The sequence below is a fragment of the Protopterus annectens genome, chromosome 7.part1, assembly GCF_019279795.1.
Source record: "Protopterus annectens isolate FY-2018-M chromosome 7.part1, PAN1.0, whole genome shotgun sequence".
NCBI lineage: Eukaryota > Metazoa > Chordata > Ceratodontiformes > Protopteridae > Protopterus > Protopterus annectens.
This window is the reverse complement of record NC_056740.1, coordinates 417,421,115-417,442,144: the sequence shown is the minus strand read 5'-3', so window position 1 is coordinate 417,442,144 and position 21,030 is coordinate 417,421,115. Positions and strand designations below refer to the sequence as shown.

Genomic DNA, 21,030 nt, shown 5'->3' with positions numbered 1-21,030 from the left:
CAAAGTTGCCTATTTAGTTGAATCTAGCAAATCTGGAAATATGATACTGTAGCTCATTGAAGGAGGGGAGATGGGAGGAGTAACTTGGCCAGGAACTAAAATTTCCAAAACTGATCTTTGTAAAAGGTCTTTTTTTATCTCTGTAACTTGTTGACATTTTTGCAAGCTTCTTTCAGAGAATTTGTAGTACATCAGTAGGAACAACATTTAAAACTCAGTGCAGACCAGTCGATCCACAATCTGCAGAGTCTCAAACCTGGCATTTTTATTTGTTCCATTCGAAGTGAGTGGAAGCATAGTCTGACAACAAATGGTAGAGCTACTTTTTTCTCACAATCTGTGCATTATGGGATAGATCAGCTTTCCAAGGGAATCGGGATGTTTTCCCCCATGAGAGCAGAAAAGGATTAAAAATAAATGAAATTAGGAGTGAGTACTTATTTTGCTGCAGGCAGCTTTGGGAGGTGAAGTAATGTATGGCAAGATGAAAACATTTTTATCAGTTATCTGTAGTGGTACTTAATCTTAACATATAAACTGGTAGAAATAACTAACATTTAAAGATTAGCATTTCAATACTGTGATGCTGCTTATGTAAATTTGTCAGAAGAGGTAACAACTGCCTTTAAAACCCCCTGACTGATCTAACTGCTTTGTTTTGCTGTGAACTGGTGAGTGATAAGTTCTCCTCTCTGCAATAAGAAAGTGAAAAACAGTTCCACAGCTCTTTTTTTTATAGCAGCTGCTGTGCTCTTGACATTAGCATGATTAATTGCCCATCTAAGATCAACAGCAGTACCTGATAGGGTAAACTACAAAAGTTATCTGTGTCCATGGTATGTCATACAGATGGAGATAAAGTCCTCTGCAAAGTAACTGAGAAGTTAAGCTTGAAAAAAGTAGGTGTGCTTTCCCTTCCTTTGATTTCAAGGCAAGGAAATGAAAGTTTTAAATAGTACAAGCAGGTTTCTGGTACCTACAAAGTACTGGAACCATATTGTAGGGAGAAAAGCAACCTAAGGAGCGAGTTAAACTCTACGAGAGGGGCAGACTTTTCCTTTAATCCAGACATTCACCTATACAAAAGTAAAAAAAAAAAAACATATAAGCTCCGCACATATTATGATCTGAGTAGTTTTACACCTTGTACCCCACCTCAACAATGCAACATTTTAGTCTTTTAACTTAAACATGCTTTTATTCATTCTTTTTTCTCTGTTTGCATTGTAATACCTACATTTCTTAATGCTTAAAAAAAGAACGAAATTAAAAAAGGCTTCTGTTTACTTGTACCTTTATCATGTTGAACAATATCTGAAATGCTTTACTGTATAATATGTAATTTTTATCATGAAAAGGTTTGGGAAATGCTGTTAAAAACAGAAATTGCTTTACTTAGTTATCTTTCTCCTTCCTCTTCCCCTCCCCTCCAAACATTAATGACATGAAGTGGGGCAAAAGCCTTTCAGTACCCCACAAGTTTACCAAGGTCAGCAAAAGTCCATTCTTCCCACTTTTTCTTGTACAACCATATTTCACATATGCAATTGCTGCTTTGCAGTGTCATATTTATTCACTAATTTCTGTGTTGCTGGGCTTCTATTTCATCTACATCTCCAGACTCCAGTACAATTCCAAGGTAGTCAACCCATTTGTATTTCTGTCTCGCTCTCTCAAGCATTTTCTTTTGGAACACTTGAAAAGGATTCACTGGAAAAGTCTTTGTATGATCTTTCTCATCAGAAGAATGAGAGGTAGATTCCCCTTCTGCTTGATGAAATCACTTTTAGTTAAACTTTTTAATTTCCTCCTTAGCCTGTTCTGTATCAAAAAAAAAAAAAAAACTTTGATCCTACAGGTGAAAAATATTTGAAAGACAGGTGGATACAACAGTTTGAATCTCACACCTGCATCTCGACATCCCCTAATTGTTGGAATACATTTTTTTCTCTTCTGTGTGGTGTAAAGTGAGTAATCATTTTCCACACTCTGTTGTCTCCAACTTTCAATACTTTGACCTTCTGACACAGTTTTTCTGGCTGAACTGTTTCTACTGGTAGGATTTCATCTTTACTAATGCATGTCTTGGATGCTTTCTTATGGTCAGGTTTGGAGCATACACTCAGTGTGCCCTTTCAATTAACAGCTCCTGATGTGAAATACGAGTCCAGTTGCTTATTTGTGCCTCTGTAAAATTAATACATTCTGTTTCTTCCGTTGTTTTTCTGGTACAGCAGCAAGATCTCAAGTCTATGCATTCTGTTCTTTAATTCTACCATTTTTTTAAACATCTCTTCTTGAGTAGTTTCATACTCGGGCTTTTTCTTCATTTCACCCTCTAATTGTTGCAGTTTTATCATTTCATCTGAATAACTGATTAAAGTTTCTTCCATTTTTTTCTTGCCTTTTTTTATTTGAGTTGAAATACTCCTTCAGTGTTTCATTTATTTTAAGTAGCTGTGAGCACATTTGACTTATTTTATCATATAGAATACTGGAAGCCATGTCTTATACCAGAGCTAAAGCTTCAATTTCTTTTTGCTGAACAGCTGCAGTATTCTTCCCAGAGTTTTCTGATTGCTTTTTCTTGCTGATTTTCTTTCAGGCTCTCTTAGAGTCCTGTTTGCTGGTATCCAGGCAGTGTCCCTACTAGCCATTAACTGAGTTTACTAAAAATGGCAGAGTTTGTGACCCTTGTCTGTCTGTCTTTCACACAGGGAAAGGTGAAATTAAGCTTTTGATCTATGTGCAGCCATATTGGAAGTCTTTGTTGTGCTTCTTATCTCCATTAGTGTTCAACAGGAGTTCTGAGTGGTGTTGATTAGAATTTTTTGTCATATTTTTTTTGTCCCACTTGGGACATCGTTTTACTGGCCCATCCCCCAGTACCCCGCATCCACTCAGGTTGTACCACCTTGTATTCTATCTTCTTGGACTTGCTTTGGTATCGTTGGGACTAGTCGTGGATCCTAAGGGTATCCTGGAGGCTGTGCCGTATCCATTTCAGTGCTGTTTTATTTTTGCTTATATGCCCTACTCACTTCCCTGCCTCTCCACCCACACACTACACCTTTGAGAGCAAGTTCCCTGTGTGAACTACATTTGCCATAAGTGAGAATTAACCACAAACACCTTCCCACCCTGGGTGAGCACACCCATCCCTCCCTGCCATTCTGTCAGTCTCTTGAGCTGCGAAATTAACCTTGATTGACTGGGTCATAGCTGGGGTTTTATCCCTCTACACCAGTGGAGTGGCTAGTTTTTGGTCATATCTTTGTATAGGCAGCAGGGAGTAAGCACATTTTTGGTGCCAGCACATGTATCAAAAAAGAAACAGAAGGTGGTGTGTGGGTTAAGCTTTCCCTTTGTAGCCAAATTACGGATGGTGTTTAGGAGTTTTGAAAGAATCAGGCAAGACTGCAGTGGGTGCCCTTACATCTTTGGAATTCTTTCCTGAACAGACTTCTGCTTACTTCCTTGCTTGTTTGATTTATTTTATGTATTTATTTAAGAAAAGAGTGCTTAAAAGTGAAGCATGTACAAAGTAAAGCTGCAAAGCAGTGACTGAAATGAACTAGTTGTAAGCTGTTTGAAATGCAGTACTAATCTTAAATGTAAAATATATGGATTGTACATGTATATTTGTATGTATATATTTATACATATAAAATGTATACTTCTGCATATAAATGTGTGAAAATATAAATATATCTGTGTAGATATGTATCTGCATATACGCAAACACGCATCAGAAAATTCTGTATTATGGTACTGGAGTGCAGCAGTGATCCTTCTGTTTGAAGATGTACTGTTTCAGTGAGCTCTTCCCACAGCTGAGCTGTGTAGGTGAGTAACCTGGATGGAGACTTTTCCATGTAACTGAAGTTTAACATAAAAAATATAGTGAAGGACTTGCCTGTTGAAAATCCTAGTCCCTACGTCACATTTTGACCCTTACTTTGGATTACTACTGAAATCGAGCATTTTTACGTAGGTGGAATTTGCCCATTCACCAAAACAGTAAGATAAAACTCGTATTTGTCCTGGCCAACAGTCCACAGTTTTGTGCATGACTTGAAACTTGTATTCTTCCATTTCAGAACAGATTCCGAAATCTATGAAGATGCAGTGGAACTACAGCAGTTCTTCATTAAAATCCGTGATGAGCTTTGCAAAAATGGAGAGATCTTGTTATCACCAGCTCTCAGCTACACTACTAAACACCTCCACAGTGACCTGGAGAAAGAAAGGAAAGAGAAGCTACCTCGGGAGATAGAGGAAGACAAGCTGAAGAGAGAAGAGGAAAAAAAAGGTTTGTTGGAGACTTACAGTAGTATGTCAGTAATTTTTTATTTGTTGATCACATTACAGCAACTGTACAGTTTGAAAATTTGTTTGCTCCCTAATATCCTCATATATAAATGTGTGTGTGTGTGTGTGTGTGTGTGTGTATATATATATATATATATATATATATATATGGTTCCCATTCAGAAGCCTGAAACATCATAAGCCTGAAAATCAAAATCCTGAAACCAAAAGCCTGAAAATTCAGAATACTGAAAACTCAAAATCCTGAAAGCCCAAAATCCTGAAAGCCCAAAATCCTGAAACTCAAAATCCTGAAAACACAAATAATGCTAATATGTCACTATAAAGACACTAATATCTACCAACTGACCCTGACCCTAACCCTAAGGTCCGTCACTATCGCACACTCACCTGACCCGCGCCCTAACCCTAACTCACTTAAACCGCCCCTAACCCCAATATTTGTCACTATTGCATACATGCCTAACCTGCGCCCTAACCCTAACTGACTTAAACCGCCCCTAACCCTAAAATAAAACCAACCGCACACTTACCTGACCCCAACGCATGACCTAACACCACAGGGCTAACAATAGCAAAGCCACAATGACATCAGTATGTCTATTTTGTGTTTTCAGGATTTTGAGTTTCAGGATTTTGGTCTTTCAGGATTTTGGGCTTTCAAGATTTTGAGTTTTCAGTATTCTGAATTTTCAGGCTTTTGGTTTCAGGATTTTGATTTTCAGGCTTATGATGTTTCAGGCTTCTGAATGGGAACCATATATATATATATATATATATATATATATATATATATATATATATGCATGCATGCACGCCAACACATTTTTACAGGCTGTGCTCCAAGTCTTGAGCTCCTCCCTCTTCCCATAATGCTCGACCCTTTGCCCAGCCTTCTCAGATCTCATTTGCTGCCAGTGGTGTCAGAAGTGGTTCCTTCAGACTCGAGCCATAGGATTGCAGTGAGAAATTTAGCCTCGTTTTTCTTCTCTTAGTTAAGTTTAAACTTCTTGTTGCTTTTCTCTTCCTAACTTCCTCCCCTTTCTATAGTTCTTCGTGGTGTCAGGGCCCTTTGTGTTGCTGTTTGCTCCCTTTGTTTTTAGGCCTTCAGCCCCCTTTCTCTCTAGCAACTTTATATTGTTAGTTAATATAAAGCCTTTTTTAAATTTTCTTTCTTTTTTTTTTTTTTTTTTTGCAGTACCTTTAGAGTGTGTGTGTGTGCGCTTGCGCGCGCCCCCGTTCTTTTAGTTGGACTTTCTTTCTCTGTCTGCGCTTGTGATTGAGATTAGCCTGTACCAATCACAGTATCAGAAAAACCAACTGGGTTCAAACGTTGTGCAGAATGCAGGCACAAAATTCCTCATTCTGCCACTCATGACAGTTGCATTTATTGCCTTGGCCCTCAACATCTTCAGTTGGCTTATGTTATCTGCAAGAGACTTAATCCTAGGGCCATAGCTGATCGGAAAACTAAGTTAATCTTAAAGGGACATTTGCCTGAAGAAGCTGTTTCTGCAGAGGTTCAGACCCCCTTCAAACATGTGGCAGGGCCTTCGGACCCAACGAAACATCTGCACAAGTCTTTGTGGGCTTCCTTAGAGATGCCTTCCAAACTTCCCAGGCACTCCGATCCAACTTCTCAGGATCCCTGGGTCCTCTTCTGCTCCAGTGGCCCTGTAGTGCTCTTCCCATCCAATGGGTGCTGCTGTGCCTCCAAGAGCTCTCCGAGACCATCCACCTCTACTTTGGATCCTCATTCCTTGGATGTGAAAGCTCTGAGTCGGACCTCAGAGCTTTTAGGTAGGCTGGAATCACCTACCTTGCCTTTCAGTATCCTGCAGACTCCATCCAGATATTCCAGACCAACCTCAATAGCTTCCTTGGGGTCTTCCAGGAGCTTACCAGAAATCAGCGTGGACAGGATGATGCGGATGATCCTCAAGACTCTGATCCAGGTGGAGTTCTGCCTTCTCCATTAGCCTCTAGGATTGGTGAGTGTGCCCATTATTATTACCATGTAGTCTCCTTCTCTGATCTTACTGGCATCAGAGCCCAGAATCTTAGTCACCTGGGAGTGTCTGTGTTCTACTCTGACAGTTGCCCTGACTGCCTCTGCTCAGGTGCCTTCGGATCAGAGTGGGTCTGGATTCCGACTTGTCGCTGTCAGCTCTGAGGGGAGGAATTCGGGTCAGATGTGGGATCCATCTCTTCCTCTTGGGGCTTTGGTGCTCGACAGTTTGCATCTGATTCAGACTGGAAACTGGGAGTTGGAGGTTCCTGTCTTCTCCTCTGGGGGGGCTGGGGAGAGACTATCCAGGTCCTTCGGTTTTCCAGAGCATAGAAAGGGCTTTCTCTTCTGTTAGAGATCTGACCTTTCAGAGCTACAATCCTCCCTGCCAGCTCCCACTGGATCAGATACCTGAGCCTAGCATATCTGTCCATGGTCAACCTACCCCAAGTGGCCTCCAAGCTCTCCCTCCATAGGAAGCCCTTTCTTCTTTTGAGCCCACACAGAGGGGGTTCCCTTGTAAGAAGACATGCAAGAGAAGGCACATAGACTCCCCACTGGAGTCCATCACTGAGGATACAGACCTTGATGAGGGTGAAGGATTGCCCAGATCACCGGCAGCTGTCTCCTTCAGAAACAGCTTGGAGAGCTTGAAGCAGAGAGGTGATTGGTCAGCCCAAACTCTTTCTCCTGAAGAGGCTGTGTTTTTGGAGGCTTTCAGGGCTGGTCCATCTACTTCTTGGGTGACCCCCCCCCCCAGTGGACAAACTGGTCAATCTGGTGTCTGACCAGGCCTGGAAGCAGCTGGGCACAATAGAGCCAATCCCAAAACAACCAAATAAGTTCTTGTCCCCCCTCCCAAAGACCAACCACATTGGACCCATGGGTATACTGGTTGATGCCATGGTTGTGGCGGCAGCCACCAAGAAGGAGCTCACTGAACAGAGCTCCTCTGTCCATCCTCCGAACAGGGAGTCCAGAGCGATGGACAGATTCGAGAAGCATGTTTATGCTTCAGCCACCTTCTCGCTGAGAACGTTAAATTCCCTTGCCTGGATGAGGAGCTGCAACTCCGCAGAACCCTTCAAGGCATCCTTTGTTACTGCCCCCTTTGATGGCCCCACCTTGTTTGGATCCTCCATTAAAGATACCCTTACCCGCAGTGAGCAGGAAGGGAAGACCCTGTCTGCCATCGGGGTTAAGTTTTGTACTCCTCGGAGCACCTTCTCAAGGAAACAGACGTGGCAAGAAAGCCTGGTTCTGGAAATCCCCAGGGTCTTTCCAGGATCACCGTGGAGATTCTTCTAGACACAGAGGGGAAATTTTAATGGTAGACACCGCCCTGGGGGCAGAGGGGGGACTATAGAATCAGGGCTTCAGAGAGCTCTTCTCTGACTGCTTGTTTCAGTGCTCCTGAAATGCTTCCTGACTGCTCAACTCTGGAGACAGTCTGGGTCTATTTTCTCTGCACCCAGACACCTGGACCTCTCTAACAAAAAAAAAAAAAAAAAATTGGCTGCGAAGAATCAGATCCGGTGGTTATTGTATTCCCTTCTTCATTCAACTGGCAGTGACTCAAAAGAAACTCCCCAATGTACCACCCAGTCAGAGGGAGTGTGCAGTTACAGAGATTCAAAAACGAGTCATCCAAGAGGTCCTAGCTGAACAACGAGGATTCAGAACTTACTTTCACTTCTTTTTAGTGCCAAAGAGAACCATGGACCACAGACCCATACTGGATCTAAGCAATCTGAATTTGTAAGAAAGCAAAGTTCTGAATGTTATGGTCCAGTCCATTTTGCTGCTGTTGCGGAAGGTCGATTGGATGTTCTCAGTAGACTTACAGGACAGGTACTATCACATCAAAATAGACACTCCAAGAGTCATCTGCACTTTAGGCTGGGAGCCAGTCATTATCATTTCAGAGCTCTGCCCGTTGGTCTCAGCACTGTCCCACAGGTGTTTATGAAATGCATGGCAGTAGTTACAGCCCACCTGAGGCTGAAAGGATTCTGGGTGTTTCCATACTTAGGCAACTGGCTTCTAACTGCTCCAACCAGGCATCACCTTCTCTAGGCAGAGATTGCCTGTTACAAATATCCAATCCTTTAGATGTGATCGCAACTCTGCAGAATTCAAACCTAATTCCAGTACAAAATTTGGAATTCATTGGGCCCCTACTAGACACCCCAAATCCGAGATCATCTCTACCACCTCATAGCATACAAACCCAGAGAGAACATGTTCGTATTATTTTCAGTCTTCCGACCCCTCCAATGAGACTAGTACTTCAAGCACTTTTGTCTGTGGCAGCGGCCATTATGCACTTTCTGTTAGCAAGGTTCTTTATGCAAGTACTTCAATGGACTCTGGCTGTTCAGTGGTCTATTCTCAACCAACCTATGTCTGCTCCTGTCAGATTGACTCTAATTTGCAGAAAGCATATTAGATACTGGCTTCATTCAGACGATCTGATGATCGGCAGGCCTTTCCTTCTCCTGTCCCCCTCAGCCACTGTGGCCATGGTGATCACGGATGCTTCCCAGTTAGGGTGTGGGGACATTTCCAGGGAAAGATGGTCCAAGGCACATGGACTCACTTAGAGACCAGATTGAATATCAATGTTCTGGAGATGAGGGCAGTCCTTTTCACGTTGCAAGCCTTTCAGGACATTTTCCCTCTAGGAATTATTGGAATCCACACAGACAATATGTCAGTGGTTTGGTACATCAGCAACCAGGGGGGAACCCGTTCGTACCCCTTGTGCGGAGAGGACCATGAAGGTCTGAGAGTGAGAGAGATCTTCTAACCGCTTTCTACTTGCAAGTCATGTACCGGGAAAGTCCAGTGTCCTTGCAGTCAAACTCGGCAGATCTGATCCCTAACGAGTGGTCCCTCAATCAATCAATAGCGGATTTGATTTACAGCCATTGGGGCCAACCTTGTTGCTACCTGTTTCCCTTTACTCACGACAACAAATGCACAGGTACTTTGCTCTGATCCCCCCGCTGGTGGAGTCCCCGAGGGTGCTGTAGTTCACGATTGGACCCCTAGTCTCCTCTATCCTTACCCTCCTCTACTTCTGATTTCGGGGTTCCTACAGAAAACAAAATGTCTGAAGACCTCCGTTATCATTATTGCCCCCATTGACCATGTGCGATTTAGTTCTCCTTACTCTGGTCTCCTCTGAAATACCTTCCATGGATACTGGAACCCAGGCAGGATCTCCTCCTCCATCTTTTGGAGGGTTATCATCCATATCTGTGCACCCTCAAACTAACCTCTTGGTTTCTCCAGTTCCAGTGATTGTCCAGAGGTCCGGGCTTACTTTGCCTGTTTGAGACATTATGTTGGCCTCCCAAAACCTTCTACCAAAAACCTACCAAAAACGTTTATAGAAGCAAGTGGAAGAGGTTTGCTTACTGGGTGGGCAAGGAGACCATTGATCCTTTTTCAACTCTTCCACCTGTTGCCCTGTCCTTTCTAGCCTCCCTTTTTCAGGAGGGTGCTAGTTTTTCTACTATTAAACTTCATTTGGCTGCTATTTCAAATTTTCATTCTGAAAATTTGTTTGGTTCTCCTGCTACGTCTAGGTTATGTAAAGCTTTTATGAAGGGTATTTTTCTACTCCGACCCCGATAAAAGATCCTTTCCCTCCATGGGAATCTCACTATCATTCTCCAAGGCATAACACAGAAACCCTTTGAACCTTCCAGCAACTGGGACTTGAAATTAATTTTTTTGGAAAACTGTCTTTTTGGTGGCTATCACTTCAGCCAGAAGGATTTCAGAACTTCAGGCTCTGTGTACAAAACCTTCTTACTTTAGTTTTCATAATGATAGTCTCCTTTCGTACCAATCCTTCATTTATGCCTAAAGTGGCCACTGAGGTTAACTTGAATTAGTCCATTAAATTGCCAGTCTTCTTTCCCAGTTTTTCTAACAAGGGAGAGCAGTTACTGCACATTTTAGATCTTCGTAGGCAATTACCTCCATAGGACAAAACAGTTTAGAAAGACTGACCAGTTATTTGTATCCTTTTCAGCCAGCTGCCTAGGCCAAGCAGTTTCGAATGCAACTCTTGCTAAATGGATTACAAGATGTCCTCCTATTCCCATCTTGCCGTATTTTTAATGTGGGATTCTCTGCTTTAGGCGACCTGAACATCTGCTCCTGTACAAAAGCTTAAGCCTGGTTGCTGTAGGTGCGTGGGATGTCACACGTAAGACTATAAACCAGGGACCTTAAATGTGACATATGCACGCACAAACCTCAGAACTTTTCAGCCGTAGTCGAATATCAGATTGATCGCATTGCTCCTCTACTATCAAGACATCTAAAGCTAAGTACCCCATTGGGATTTCGTTTTTTTTCTATTGCTTGAGCTTGGTGTGTTGTCCCCCCCCCTTATAACCGATGTCCGCTAAGAAGGGTGAATGCCGATGTGGGCGTCAATTTCCTCATAAAGACTCGCATGACCATTGTGTTTTTTGCCTAGGCTGGGAACACGACCAATCCACTTGTCCAATTTGCCAGTCATTCGTCCCAAAGATGCTCAGAAGCCATCTGGCCACCGTTAATCTTTACTTAGAAAACCAGAGGCTTAAGAAATTAGCGCTTAGGATGGATCCAGAGTCAGCCACCCAGGCGGAGCCTACACGCAAAAATGCCAAGTTGTCACAGCCTACTACTACTGCCCCTCTACCATCGGACACCCTCCCAGCTTCCAATTTAGGAGTCGAGGGACATCTGTTAGAGCCATCAACTTCGTCGACTCCCCTCAAGGAAGCCGCTTTAGAAGTAACAGTTGCCACATCCACAGAGGTAGCTCAGACGTCTGTTTCCACCAATATTGAGGGGGGAACCAGGCCTCGCCGGATGCCCAACTCGGATACCAGAACTGGAAGCCCAAGCTCCAACAAAGGTCCCTGAAATTAGGCCTTCTCCCAGGACTACCCCTTTGAAAAGGGAACAGAAAAGCAAGCATCTATCTCCCTCTGCTGAGGGATTACCTGACTGGCAATCCTTCACTCAGTCCTTGATGCAGGCCTTCATGGCCCTTAGGCCCTCTGCCTCTTCAACTTCCACCACCCTGTTTTCAGCCCTAGGCCTGCCTTAGCTACTTCAACCCATCTTCCCACTTTTCATGTAGGAGAAGAAGAAGAGGCGGAGGAGGTTTACTCCATCATCCGATGAGGCAATCACTTACTCACCGCAGATTGCCTCTGCACTGGAATACCATTCCCCTGATGAGGAATCCATAGAAGGGGTCTCTTCCACCCCCCCCAGAACATTAGTTGGGGAGACCATCACCAAAATGAAAGGATATTTCAAATGGGCTACTTCCCAAATGACTGAAACTCAAAAGAGATATTTTTAATTACTACAGGTAGAATCTCCCTCTCCATCTGCCATCCCATCAGTTATACCCACCTATCTTGATGCATTTTCTTCAGCATCAAAAAATCCTGATTCACAGCCACTTGCCCCTAAGAGACCTGACCGTTTCTACAAGGTGCCTGATGAACAAAAATTGCTGGTGCAACGCCCCTTGGCAGACCCGGTAGTGATTGCTGAATCCCCTGACAAGCCGTCTAGATTATTACTCTCTTCATCCCTTTTACCTACTGACAAGGACAGCAAGAATATGGACAGGATAGGCAAGAAGGTTTATACCTTCTCCACCCTAGCCTTCAGAGATATCAACTACCAAACTCATATGATAAAGTATGCCCTGGACGTAGTATCTCAAGCCTCTACTTGCCTGTCCTCCTTACCTGACTCCCCTAACAAGACAACGTTAACTTCAAAACTGTCCCTGGCTTCTCAAGTAGTCAGACATTCAATTAGATGCAGTTATGATGCAACAGAGGGGTCTGCAAGGTCTGCTGCTTCCGCATCAGTGCTACGCAGATATTCTTGGCTTCACCTTCAACCCCTGCTGGAGGACTTCAAGTCCAAAATTCTTGATGCCCCTCTTGACCACAACCTACCGTTTGGGAAACAGTCTGCAAAACTCTTTAAAAACCTTCAGGAGAAAGGTAAGGAGCTTCAAGATATAAAACACCTTCTGGTGTCACCCATTCCTAAATGCTACAAGAATTACCCAGCCTCACCCAACTCCCCCTCCACTGTTACCCCTTCCTCTTCCAGGCATAGGAAAGAAGCAGGAGACAGACAACTTCCAGACCAGCTTGCTTTCAGCCTACCCAAAGACAGCCCTTTCATGACAGAAATGGCTCCAACAACGAGTGACTGCCTTGCCCACCTCCCCCTGTCAGCCCACCTATCCCACTGCCTACCCCTTTGAAAAGCTATCACTGCAGACAGTTGAATTTTGGCAATAGTAGAAGAGGGATATTTCCTCTCTTAAAAAGAAAGACCCCCTGCAAGGGGCATTCCATTCCCACCCAAGAATCAACTATACTTTTTCCCTCAGATCCTACAGGAGCTTCTGAACCATGGAACTATAGAACCCGTCCCTCCAGAACAAGAAGGAAAAGGGTTTTACTCCAGGTTGTTTCTAGTACCAAAAAAGGATGGCCCATGGAGGCCAGGCCGGTTCTGGATCTGTCCTTTCTAAACCTCTTCTTTAACAGTTCCATCTTTCAGAATGTTATCCCTTCATACCCGTCTTCCACTATTGCCAGCCCAGGCATTCATGGCCTTGCTAGATCTCAGAGTTCTACCTTCACATCCCCATAAAACCCTCTTACAGAAAGTACCTACTTTTACTGGGTCCTGTTTGCACTTTCAATTTATAGCCTTGCCCTTTAGTTTATCTACTGCACCCAGGGTATTCACAAAATGCCTGGCCTCAGCAATAGCCTATTGCAGAACCAAAGGCATTCAAATGTACCCCTACCTAGACGACATTCTCATCCTTGCAGGAAAAAGAGGGCACCCTAAAAAACCAACTGCAGTTCACCATGTCCCTGCTACAAGGCTTTGGGGTTCACCCTCAACCTCCCCAAGTCATCCCTAACCCTACAGCAGGACAAAATCTTTCTGGGATACAGGATCAGAACAGACCTGATGCAGACATTGTTCCTTCAGGACAAAGTTCTATCTTTTACTGCCCACTTCCAGGACCTGATCCAAGTACAGCAACTATATCAGCAAGACAATTCCTACAGGATGTTCATCGTGTTTCACTGTTGCAGTTATTACTCTTGGGTTATCCTGCTGGCAGTCAGCCTGAATTCCAAAGTCCTGGTCCGGCATCGGTTGCTGTCACCTCTTCCCTGATGTCAGTGCACCAGGAGTATAAAAGATGCAGCCGACGCCATTTTCTTCAGTCTTTCTTGCCGCGCGGTGCCCGAAGCAAAAGCAGTTTGCAAGTGCCGGTCGGCCAACTCCTGAGATTTTCAAATCCGAATTTCAGACCCAAAGTCTTCATTAAAGCTAAGTACCCCGTTGGGGAAACTTTTTTCTTGCTCCAGACCAATGTCAGAAAAAGTTAACAATTGCATTTCTTGTGGGAAGCAAATACCTCATAAGGATTTCCACTCTTACTGTATTTCTTGCCTAGGCCCTGACCACGATATTGCTAGCTGTCGGTTTTGTGCTAGATTTAACCAACGCACTATTAAGCGTCGGTTCGATTTTGCATTTCATTATTTTGGCCGAAGATGTAACTATATAATGCTGTCGGAACAGCCGATGACCGGAGTTTACAAAAAATGCAAGGACAAGGAAAAGGATAGGCATCCGAGGTCCAAAGATGACGAGGCCTCTGCTAGGCCAGTCGCTGGTTCACCGGCTCAGTGAGGCGCTTTCGCAGCCCCTGACGCCCGCTACCTCAGAGCCACAGGCCGCTTCCGACTCCCATGTGGAGCCGACTGGGCCTCTGGATACTCAAGGTATTGGACACTCGGAAACCATTCCCTCAGATGGGTCTGGAGCCGCTGAGCAGGCATCGGCTTCTGAGGGTGTCTTCAGACCTACACAGTTATATGTTAAGCCAACTTCAGCTTCAAAGGCAAAGACTAAAGCAGTTCTAAAGACAAAGAAACAAGTACAGCATTCTCCTACTCAGACTTCCATGCCTAAAAATCAGATGCTTAAAATGGCCGAAGACCTAATTGATTTGATCAGGGGTTCCCATCTCCCTCCTGATAAGCCTAGGCAAGAAACAGAATATGATTCTTCTGATCAGGTTTCAATTTCCTCTGATTCCTCTTCTGAACAGGGATACTCCTTTCCTCCCTACGAGGATTCTGATGCTGAAGAATCCATTCCTTCAGCCTCTCCTCCTGAGGATTATTCTTTTGGGGAAACCCTGCATACCATGAGGGAGCATTTTCACTGGGAGAGCCAAGATTACTCGTAATCTAAGAAAAGGCTCAGAGGCTTTCTTTTATTACTTCAGCACAGACGTCTTGCTATTCCACCTGTTCTAGACATTGTAGATGTATTTTCAGAGTCCGGCCTGTCTCCTGACTCTCTTCCCCCTGCACCTGCTAAGCCAGACAGATACTACAGGGTCCCAGACTCCCATAAATTTCTATATAAAAACCCCACTGCTGACCCAGAAACTATATCTCAGAGTCCCAAAGGGGTCAAGGCTTCCACTGCAAAAAATCCTGTCCCCTCTGATAGGGATTCTAGGGCACTGGACAGATGGGGGGGAAAATGTTTACACTTACCTTGGCTGTAAGGGCTTTAAATTGTCAGTTTCATATGCTTAAATATCAGCAATACTTAATGTCACTGCTTAAACAGAAAATGATGACAAATTCTGAATGTTCTGATAACAAGGAAATGTAGGATTTATTGCATGCAGCTGAACAAGTGGGAAAGCATACTTTGCAATGTGGTTTTGACTCACTGGAGGCCTCTTGCAGGGCCACTGTTACGGGTTCTGTCATTAGAAGGCATGCTTGGTTAAAGGAACAGAATCTGCCTGATCATGTTAAAGCAAAATTATTAGATGCTCCATTGCAGCATGATATGTTGTTTGGTGTTAAGGCAGAAGAGGTGTTGAAGAAAATGGAGGATAAAGCAAAATCCATGCAGACAGTTAAGGATTTCCTACAGGTACAGCCACCCAGATTTAGCAGGAACTAGCCTACAAAAAATTGGTCCTTTCCAGTGTCAGACAGGCCACAAAGAGGCAGATACAGACGTCCCAGAGGCAGATCTCAGCCCCAAGGCTCATACAGGCCTAAACAATGTGGTGCTCCTACCTCCCAAAGTAGAGATGACAAATCACAACCTTACAGGAAACAGTCCCAATGACTTTCCTCTGCCAGATCCAAGCACTTATCTTTTGGCAGCCCCCTTAGGAGGAAAACTAGCACTTTTTTCACCAAATTGGCAAATGATTACCCAGGACAAATGGGTCTTGAACATAGTGTCCCAAGGCTACAGGTTCCACTTTCACGCACTACCAAGGGCAAAAGGTATGCCAGACCTGCCAGACAATCAGTGGACAGAGGCGCAAAAGCAAATTACATCCCTCATGGACATGAGGGCCATTCAACAAGTACCACAGCAAGAGCAGGAGCAAGGATTTTACTCTAGACTTTTCATGGTGCCCAGAAAGGGCAAAACCTGGAGACCAATACTGGACCTGTCTGTACTAAACATGTTTCTGGATGTTCCAAAATTCAAGATGTTGATGCTACAGCAGCTACTGCCCATACTGGGCAAGAAGGCTTGGCTTGTAACTTTGGACCTAAAAGAGGCATACCTGCATGTCCCAATCAGACAATCTTGCACATGGCCCGCAAGCCAGATGCATCTTCATATCAATCAAAAAGAGATGCTGGCTGTTCAGAATGCCCTGACAGCTTTCAAGGATCTACTTCATCCAGGACAACTACTGATAAAGATGGACAATACTACAGTCATGTGGTACAGAAGCAGGGAGGCACACATTCCTACCCCCTCTGCAGACAAGCAATGACCTTGTGGGGACACAGCATTAACTTATCAAGTTCACCTACAAGCACAATTCCTGCCAGGAAAAACAAATACTCTGGCAGACGAACTAAGCAGAAACCTCATGGATCCCCACGAGTGGAAACTGGATCCACAAGTCTTCAGCATAACTAGGAAATGGGGATGCCCAGACATTGATCTATTTGCCTCCCCTCACAACTGCCAGTTGTAGAGATTTTGCACAAGGATTTATAACAAACAAGCATGGAAAGTGGATGCCCTATCGTTCAGCTGGAAAAACCTAACGGTATATGCCTTTCCTCCACTGCCTCTCCTTCTCAAGGTACTCCTAAAGGTCAGACAAGAGAAGCCAAAAATGATACTAATTGCCCCAGACTGGCTACGCCAGCACTGGTACCCAATCCTAAAGAGCTTGTCTCAAGGTCCAGCATGGATATTGCCTCATACGTCTCACTTGCTGACCCAACAAAACAATAAGATCCTGCACAGCCAACTCAGGACCTTAAATCTGGCAGCATGGCGGATAATGTAGCCATTCAGAACACTCCTCTTTCAAAAGCTGTTATGGATGTTATCTTGGAGGCCAGGAGGTCCAGTACCAGAAAATCTTATGCAGAAAAATGGAAGAGATTCTGTGCTTGGAACCAGGAACAAGGCATTGACATGTATGTACCAAATATTCCTCAGATTTTACAATACCTAACTGAGATGCTGGACAAAGGCCTATCCTTTTCTTTAGTTAAAATTAATGCCTCTGCCATTTCAGCCCATTACAATACGGAACCACCTATCTTTTCTCATCCTTTAATAAGACAGTACCTCAGAGGGGCCAAAAACATCAGGCCTCCAAGGAGAGCACCAGTACCTGCATGGGACCTCAATTATGTCTTGGAAAAACTCACACTGCCTCCTTTTGAGCCAGCCTCAACAGCTGATATAAAATTCTTATCCTGGAAAAAGAAAACCGCTCTGCTCCTAGCAATAACCTCAGCAAGACGAGTCTCGGAGTTACAGGCATTCATGGCTGTGGAACCCCTTTATCATTTTTCATCCAGACAGGGTTTCTGAGGACAAACCCTACATTTATGTCTAAGGTGGAGTTCACTGTGGCCCTCAACCAAACCATTCACTTGCCTACCTTTTATCCAAACCCACAGAACAAGTGTGAGAGACTTCTGTATTCTTTGGACATACACAGCCGGCTACGCTTCTACTTGGACAGAACTAAAGCTTTCAGAAAGACTGAGCAACCTTTAGTGTCATATGCTGCAGGGATTACAAGGAAAGGCTATCTCAAAACAAACTATTTCTAAATGGATAGGTCATTGCATTCATTTCTGTTACTCACAGCATGGCAAATCAGTGCCTAAGGGCATTAGGCCACACTACCAGAGCAGCAGCCACTTCAGCAGCCTTCCTCAGAGGAGTACCAACCAAAGACATATTAGAGGCTGCAACTTGGAGTTCAGTGCACACTTTTACAAAGCACTACTGCTTACCTCTCTACTCTAAATCCAGAGCAGGCTTTGACACTGCAGTTCTGCAGGGCCTCTTAGCTTCTCCTAATCCTATTTAGCTCAGCCACCCATCCTCAGCTTTGGGATTCAACCCAAGAGTAATGACTGAAAAACATGATGAACATAGTACAGTTGTGTACCTACCATAAATGTAGATGTTCACGTGTATTCACTGTTGCAGTCCAGGTTACCCTCCCACCATCCCCCTTTCATTTGCTGGGTTTTATCTGTACTTCTCTATTCTATACAACCTATGTGGTGTATTTGCTTGTAGATGAAGGAAATGTTTACTTTACTGCATGCATGTTTATTGGCATAATCTTTTTAACCTTCCCTTTTGGGGGCACCTGACATCTCGGGCAAGAAAAACTGAAGAAAATGGCGTCAGCTGCATCTTTTATACCCCTGACGCACTGACGTCAGGGAAGAGGTGACAGCAACCGACGCCGGACCAGGACTTTGGAATTCAGGCCGACTGCGTGTAGCCTGCCAGCAGGATAACCCAAGAGTAATGACTGCAACAGTGAATACACTTGAACATCTACATTTATGGTAGGTACACAACTGTACTTTCTGGGCCTTATGGCAGTCTCCATTCCTATGCTGCCTTTTGCCAGGATGCACATGAGAAAACTGCAGTGGTGCTTGACGAATGTGTAGCCTCAACACAACCACCCTCTAGAATTTCAGATTCATTTGTACCCTGCCTCAAAGCAGAATTAAGATGGTGGATACAAGTTCAAATGAACCAGGCATTCCACCCCCCCCTCCCCACATCAGCTCAATACATACAAACAGATGCATTGGACCGTGGCTGGGGGCAACCATGAAGTGTCTCAAGATCCAGGAGAACTGGCACCCTACTCTCCAGAAAAAACATATCGGTGTGAGGGAGATGACAGCAGTCCTTTTGGCACTGAAAGCCTTTCAACCTATCCTGCAACCAGGTCCCCTTCAAATTTTTCACAGACAATACCACAGTCATGTGGTACTTCAACAAACAAGAAGGGATCAAATCTGATCTCCTATGCAGGATTAGCATTACAAATTTGGGACCTAGCCTCCAGAAACAACTCATCTCTGCAGGTAACCTGCATCCCATCCCAAGACAACCAATAGGCAGATGTTCTCAGCATATCATCCTCTCTACAGTACGAGTGGATGTTGAACAGGGAAGTTTTTCTATACATCCACCAGTGGGGCACGACTCAAGTAGATTTGTTTGCATTCCCCCAGAACAGACAATTGAAAAAATTCTGCACCAAGAGCCACTCCCCACTTGCCTGGAGGGTGGACGCCTTCAACATTTCATGGAAGGGGCAGTTTTTCTATGCATTTCCACCCTTCCCTCTCATTCCAAAAGTCCTCCTGAAGATCAGGAAAAACAAACCAAAAATCTTGCTGGTGATTCCCTACTGGCCAAGGCAGAATTGGTTCCCCGTACTGCAATCACCACAGGTTACCCCACAAGGTGGACATACACAGCAGAAGGGAACACTCATTCATCATCACCTTCAGATGTTTTGCCTAACACTCTGGGTGATAAACTTTTAATTCCCTTCAGACACCACTACTCTGAGGACATGCTTTCAGTCCTGAGGGAGGCCAGGACACCTACTACAAGGAGATCCTACATTTCAAAATGAGAAAGATTCTCCAAATGGTGTCTCAAAAAGCATAGGGATCCCTTTCTAGTGGATGCCCCTCTAGTCCTAACTTGTGTGTGAACTTATCAAGACTGGTCTTTCATATTCTTCAGTGAAAGTCCAGCTGTCTGCTGTCTCTGCCTGCTTAACCCTAGACCCCCCTCTTCTATCCAGGCTAGATGTTAAATTGTTCCTGAAAGGGGTCTTGCACATCAGACCACCAAGAAAACCTGTCCCACTGCCTTGGGACTTTAAACTTTATCCTAGAAAAACTCATACTGGCCCCATTTGAGCCAGCCAGATCTGCAACACTCCAAATGTGCACATAGAAAGCTGTTCTACTGGTGGCCCTTACCTCTGCTAGAAGGGTTTCAGAGTTACAAGCTCTCATGGCCTGCCCACCCTAAACTATTTTCCACAAGGACAGGGCAACCCTGTGCAACAACCCTTCTTTCATGCCCAAGGTGGTCAACGAACTGTCTTTAAATCAGTCCATTTACCTGCCCACCTTCTTCCCCTCTCCCACTAATGACAGTGAGAGGATACTCCATTCCTTAGACGTGCACAGGCAACTAAGGTTTTATTTAGACAAAACTAAGTACATCAGAAAATCCAACCAGGTTTTTGTATGTTTTCACCCCAGAACCCTGGGCAAGGCAGTCTCCAAACAAACCATTTCCTGCTGGATCAGAAAAACTATCCACTTCTGCTATTCCTACCATGGTAAGGACCTACTTCAGGGGATAAAAGCTCACTCTACCAGGGCCGTAGCATCCTCCAAAACCTTCTTCAAAGGCCTGGACACAGCCTCCCTTCTGGAGGCGGCTATCTGGTCCTCTGTACATACTTTTACCAAGCACTACAAATTGGATCACATCTCCAGAGCTAGAGCAGGGTTTCCTAGGGCCGTCCTACAGGGCTTTCTGGAATCAGCTACCTTGACCTCTACCCTTCCTTCTTCCTAAGCTGTGGCACTCTTCCACACTAAGAATATTGCAACATGGGAATAGAAGGACATAGAATAGTTGTGCAAAGTCTTACCATTACCATAGATGTCCTTCTCTTCCATGTTGCCGTATTCCTCCCCCCCCACCTATCCCCCCTTCATTCTTATTGACCTGTCTAGAGGGCATCCTGAAGCATCACCTAGACCAGAGTCAGACTAGCCAGCAAATGGCACTTCACACTTCTTGTGGACATCATTTGGCTCCTACTACTGGACTGTCTGACTCAGCAATTAAGTTCTGAGGTTGGTGCATGCAGATGTTACATTTCAGGTCCCTGGTTTATGGTCCCTTGCGTGTGACGTCCCACACACCTACAGCGACCAGGCTTAAGCTTTTGTATAGTAGCCGGCTTTCGGGTCGCCTGAGGCGGAGAATCCCACACTAAGAATACTACAAGATGGAAGAAAAGGACATCTATGGTTATGGTAAGATTTTACACAACTATTTTTTGCATCTCTACTATTTACTCCAGAAATGGCCTTCAATTACCCTGCCCTCCTAAAGCCCAATCAACTAGATCTATGGCCACATCATCAGTCTTTTCTTCCAGAACCCTCAATTGATATTTGTGCTGTAGCCAGCTGGTCTAAAATTCATACTTCTGTGGCTCATTA

At 44.3% G+C, this 21,030-nt stretch overlaps 1 protein-coding gene across 13 annotated transcripts in view; it reads left to right on the top strand.

The window, feature by feature from the left end:
- The window catches only part of PBRM1 (polybromo 1), a 2,726,611-nt gene that overhangs the window by 1,443,495 nt on the left and 1,262,086 nt on the right, over positions 1–21,030 (top strand). For all 13 annotated transcript variants that reach the window (XM_044078866.1, XM_044078877.1, XM_044078870.1 and 10 more), the window contains one exon: positions 4,101–4,312. In XM_044078866.1, the coding sequence (XP_043934801.1) occupies positions 4,101–4,312 (212 nt within the window). The remainder of the gene's footprint in view (positions 1–4,100; positions 4,313–21,030) is intronic.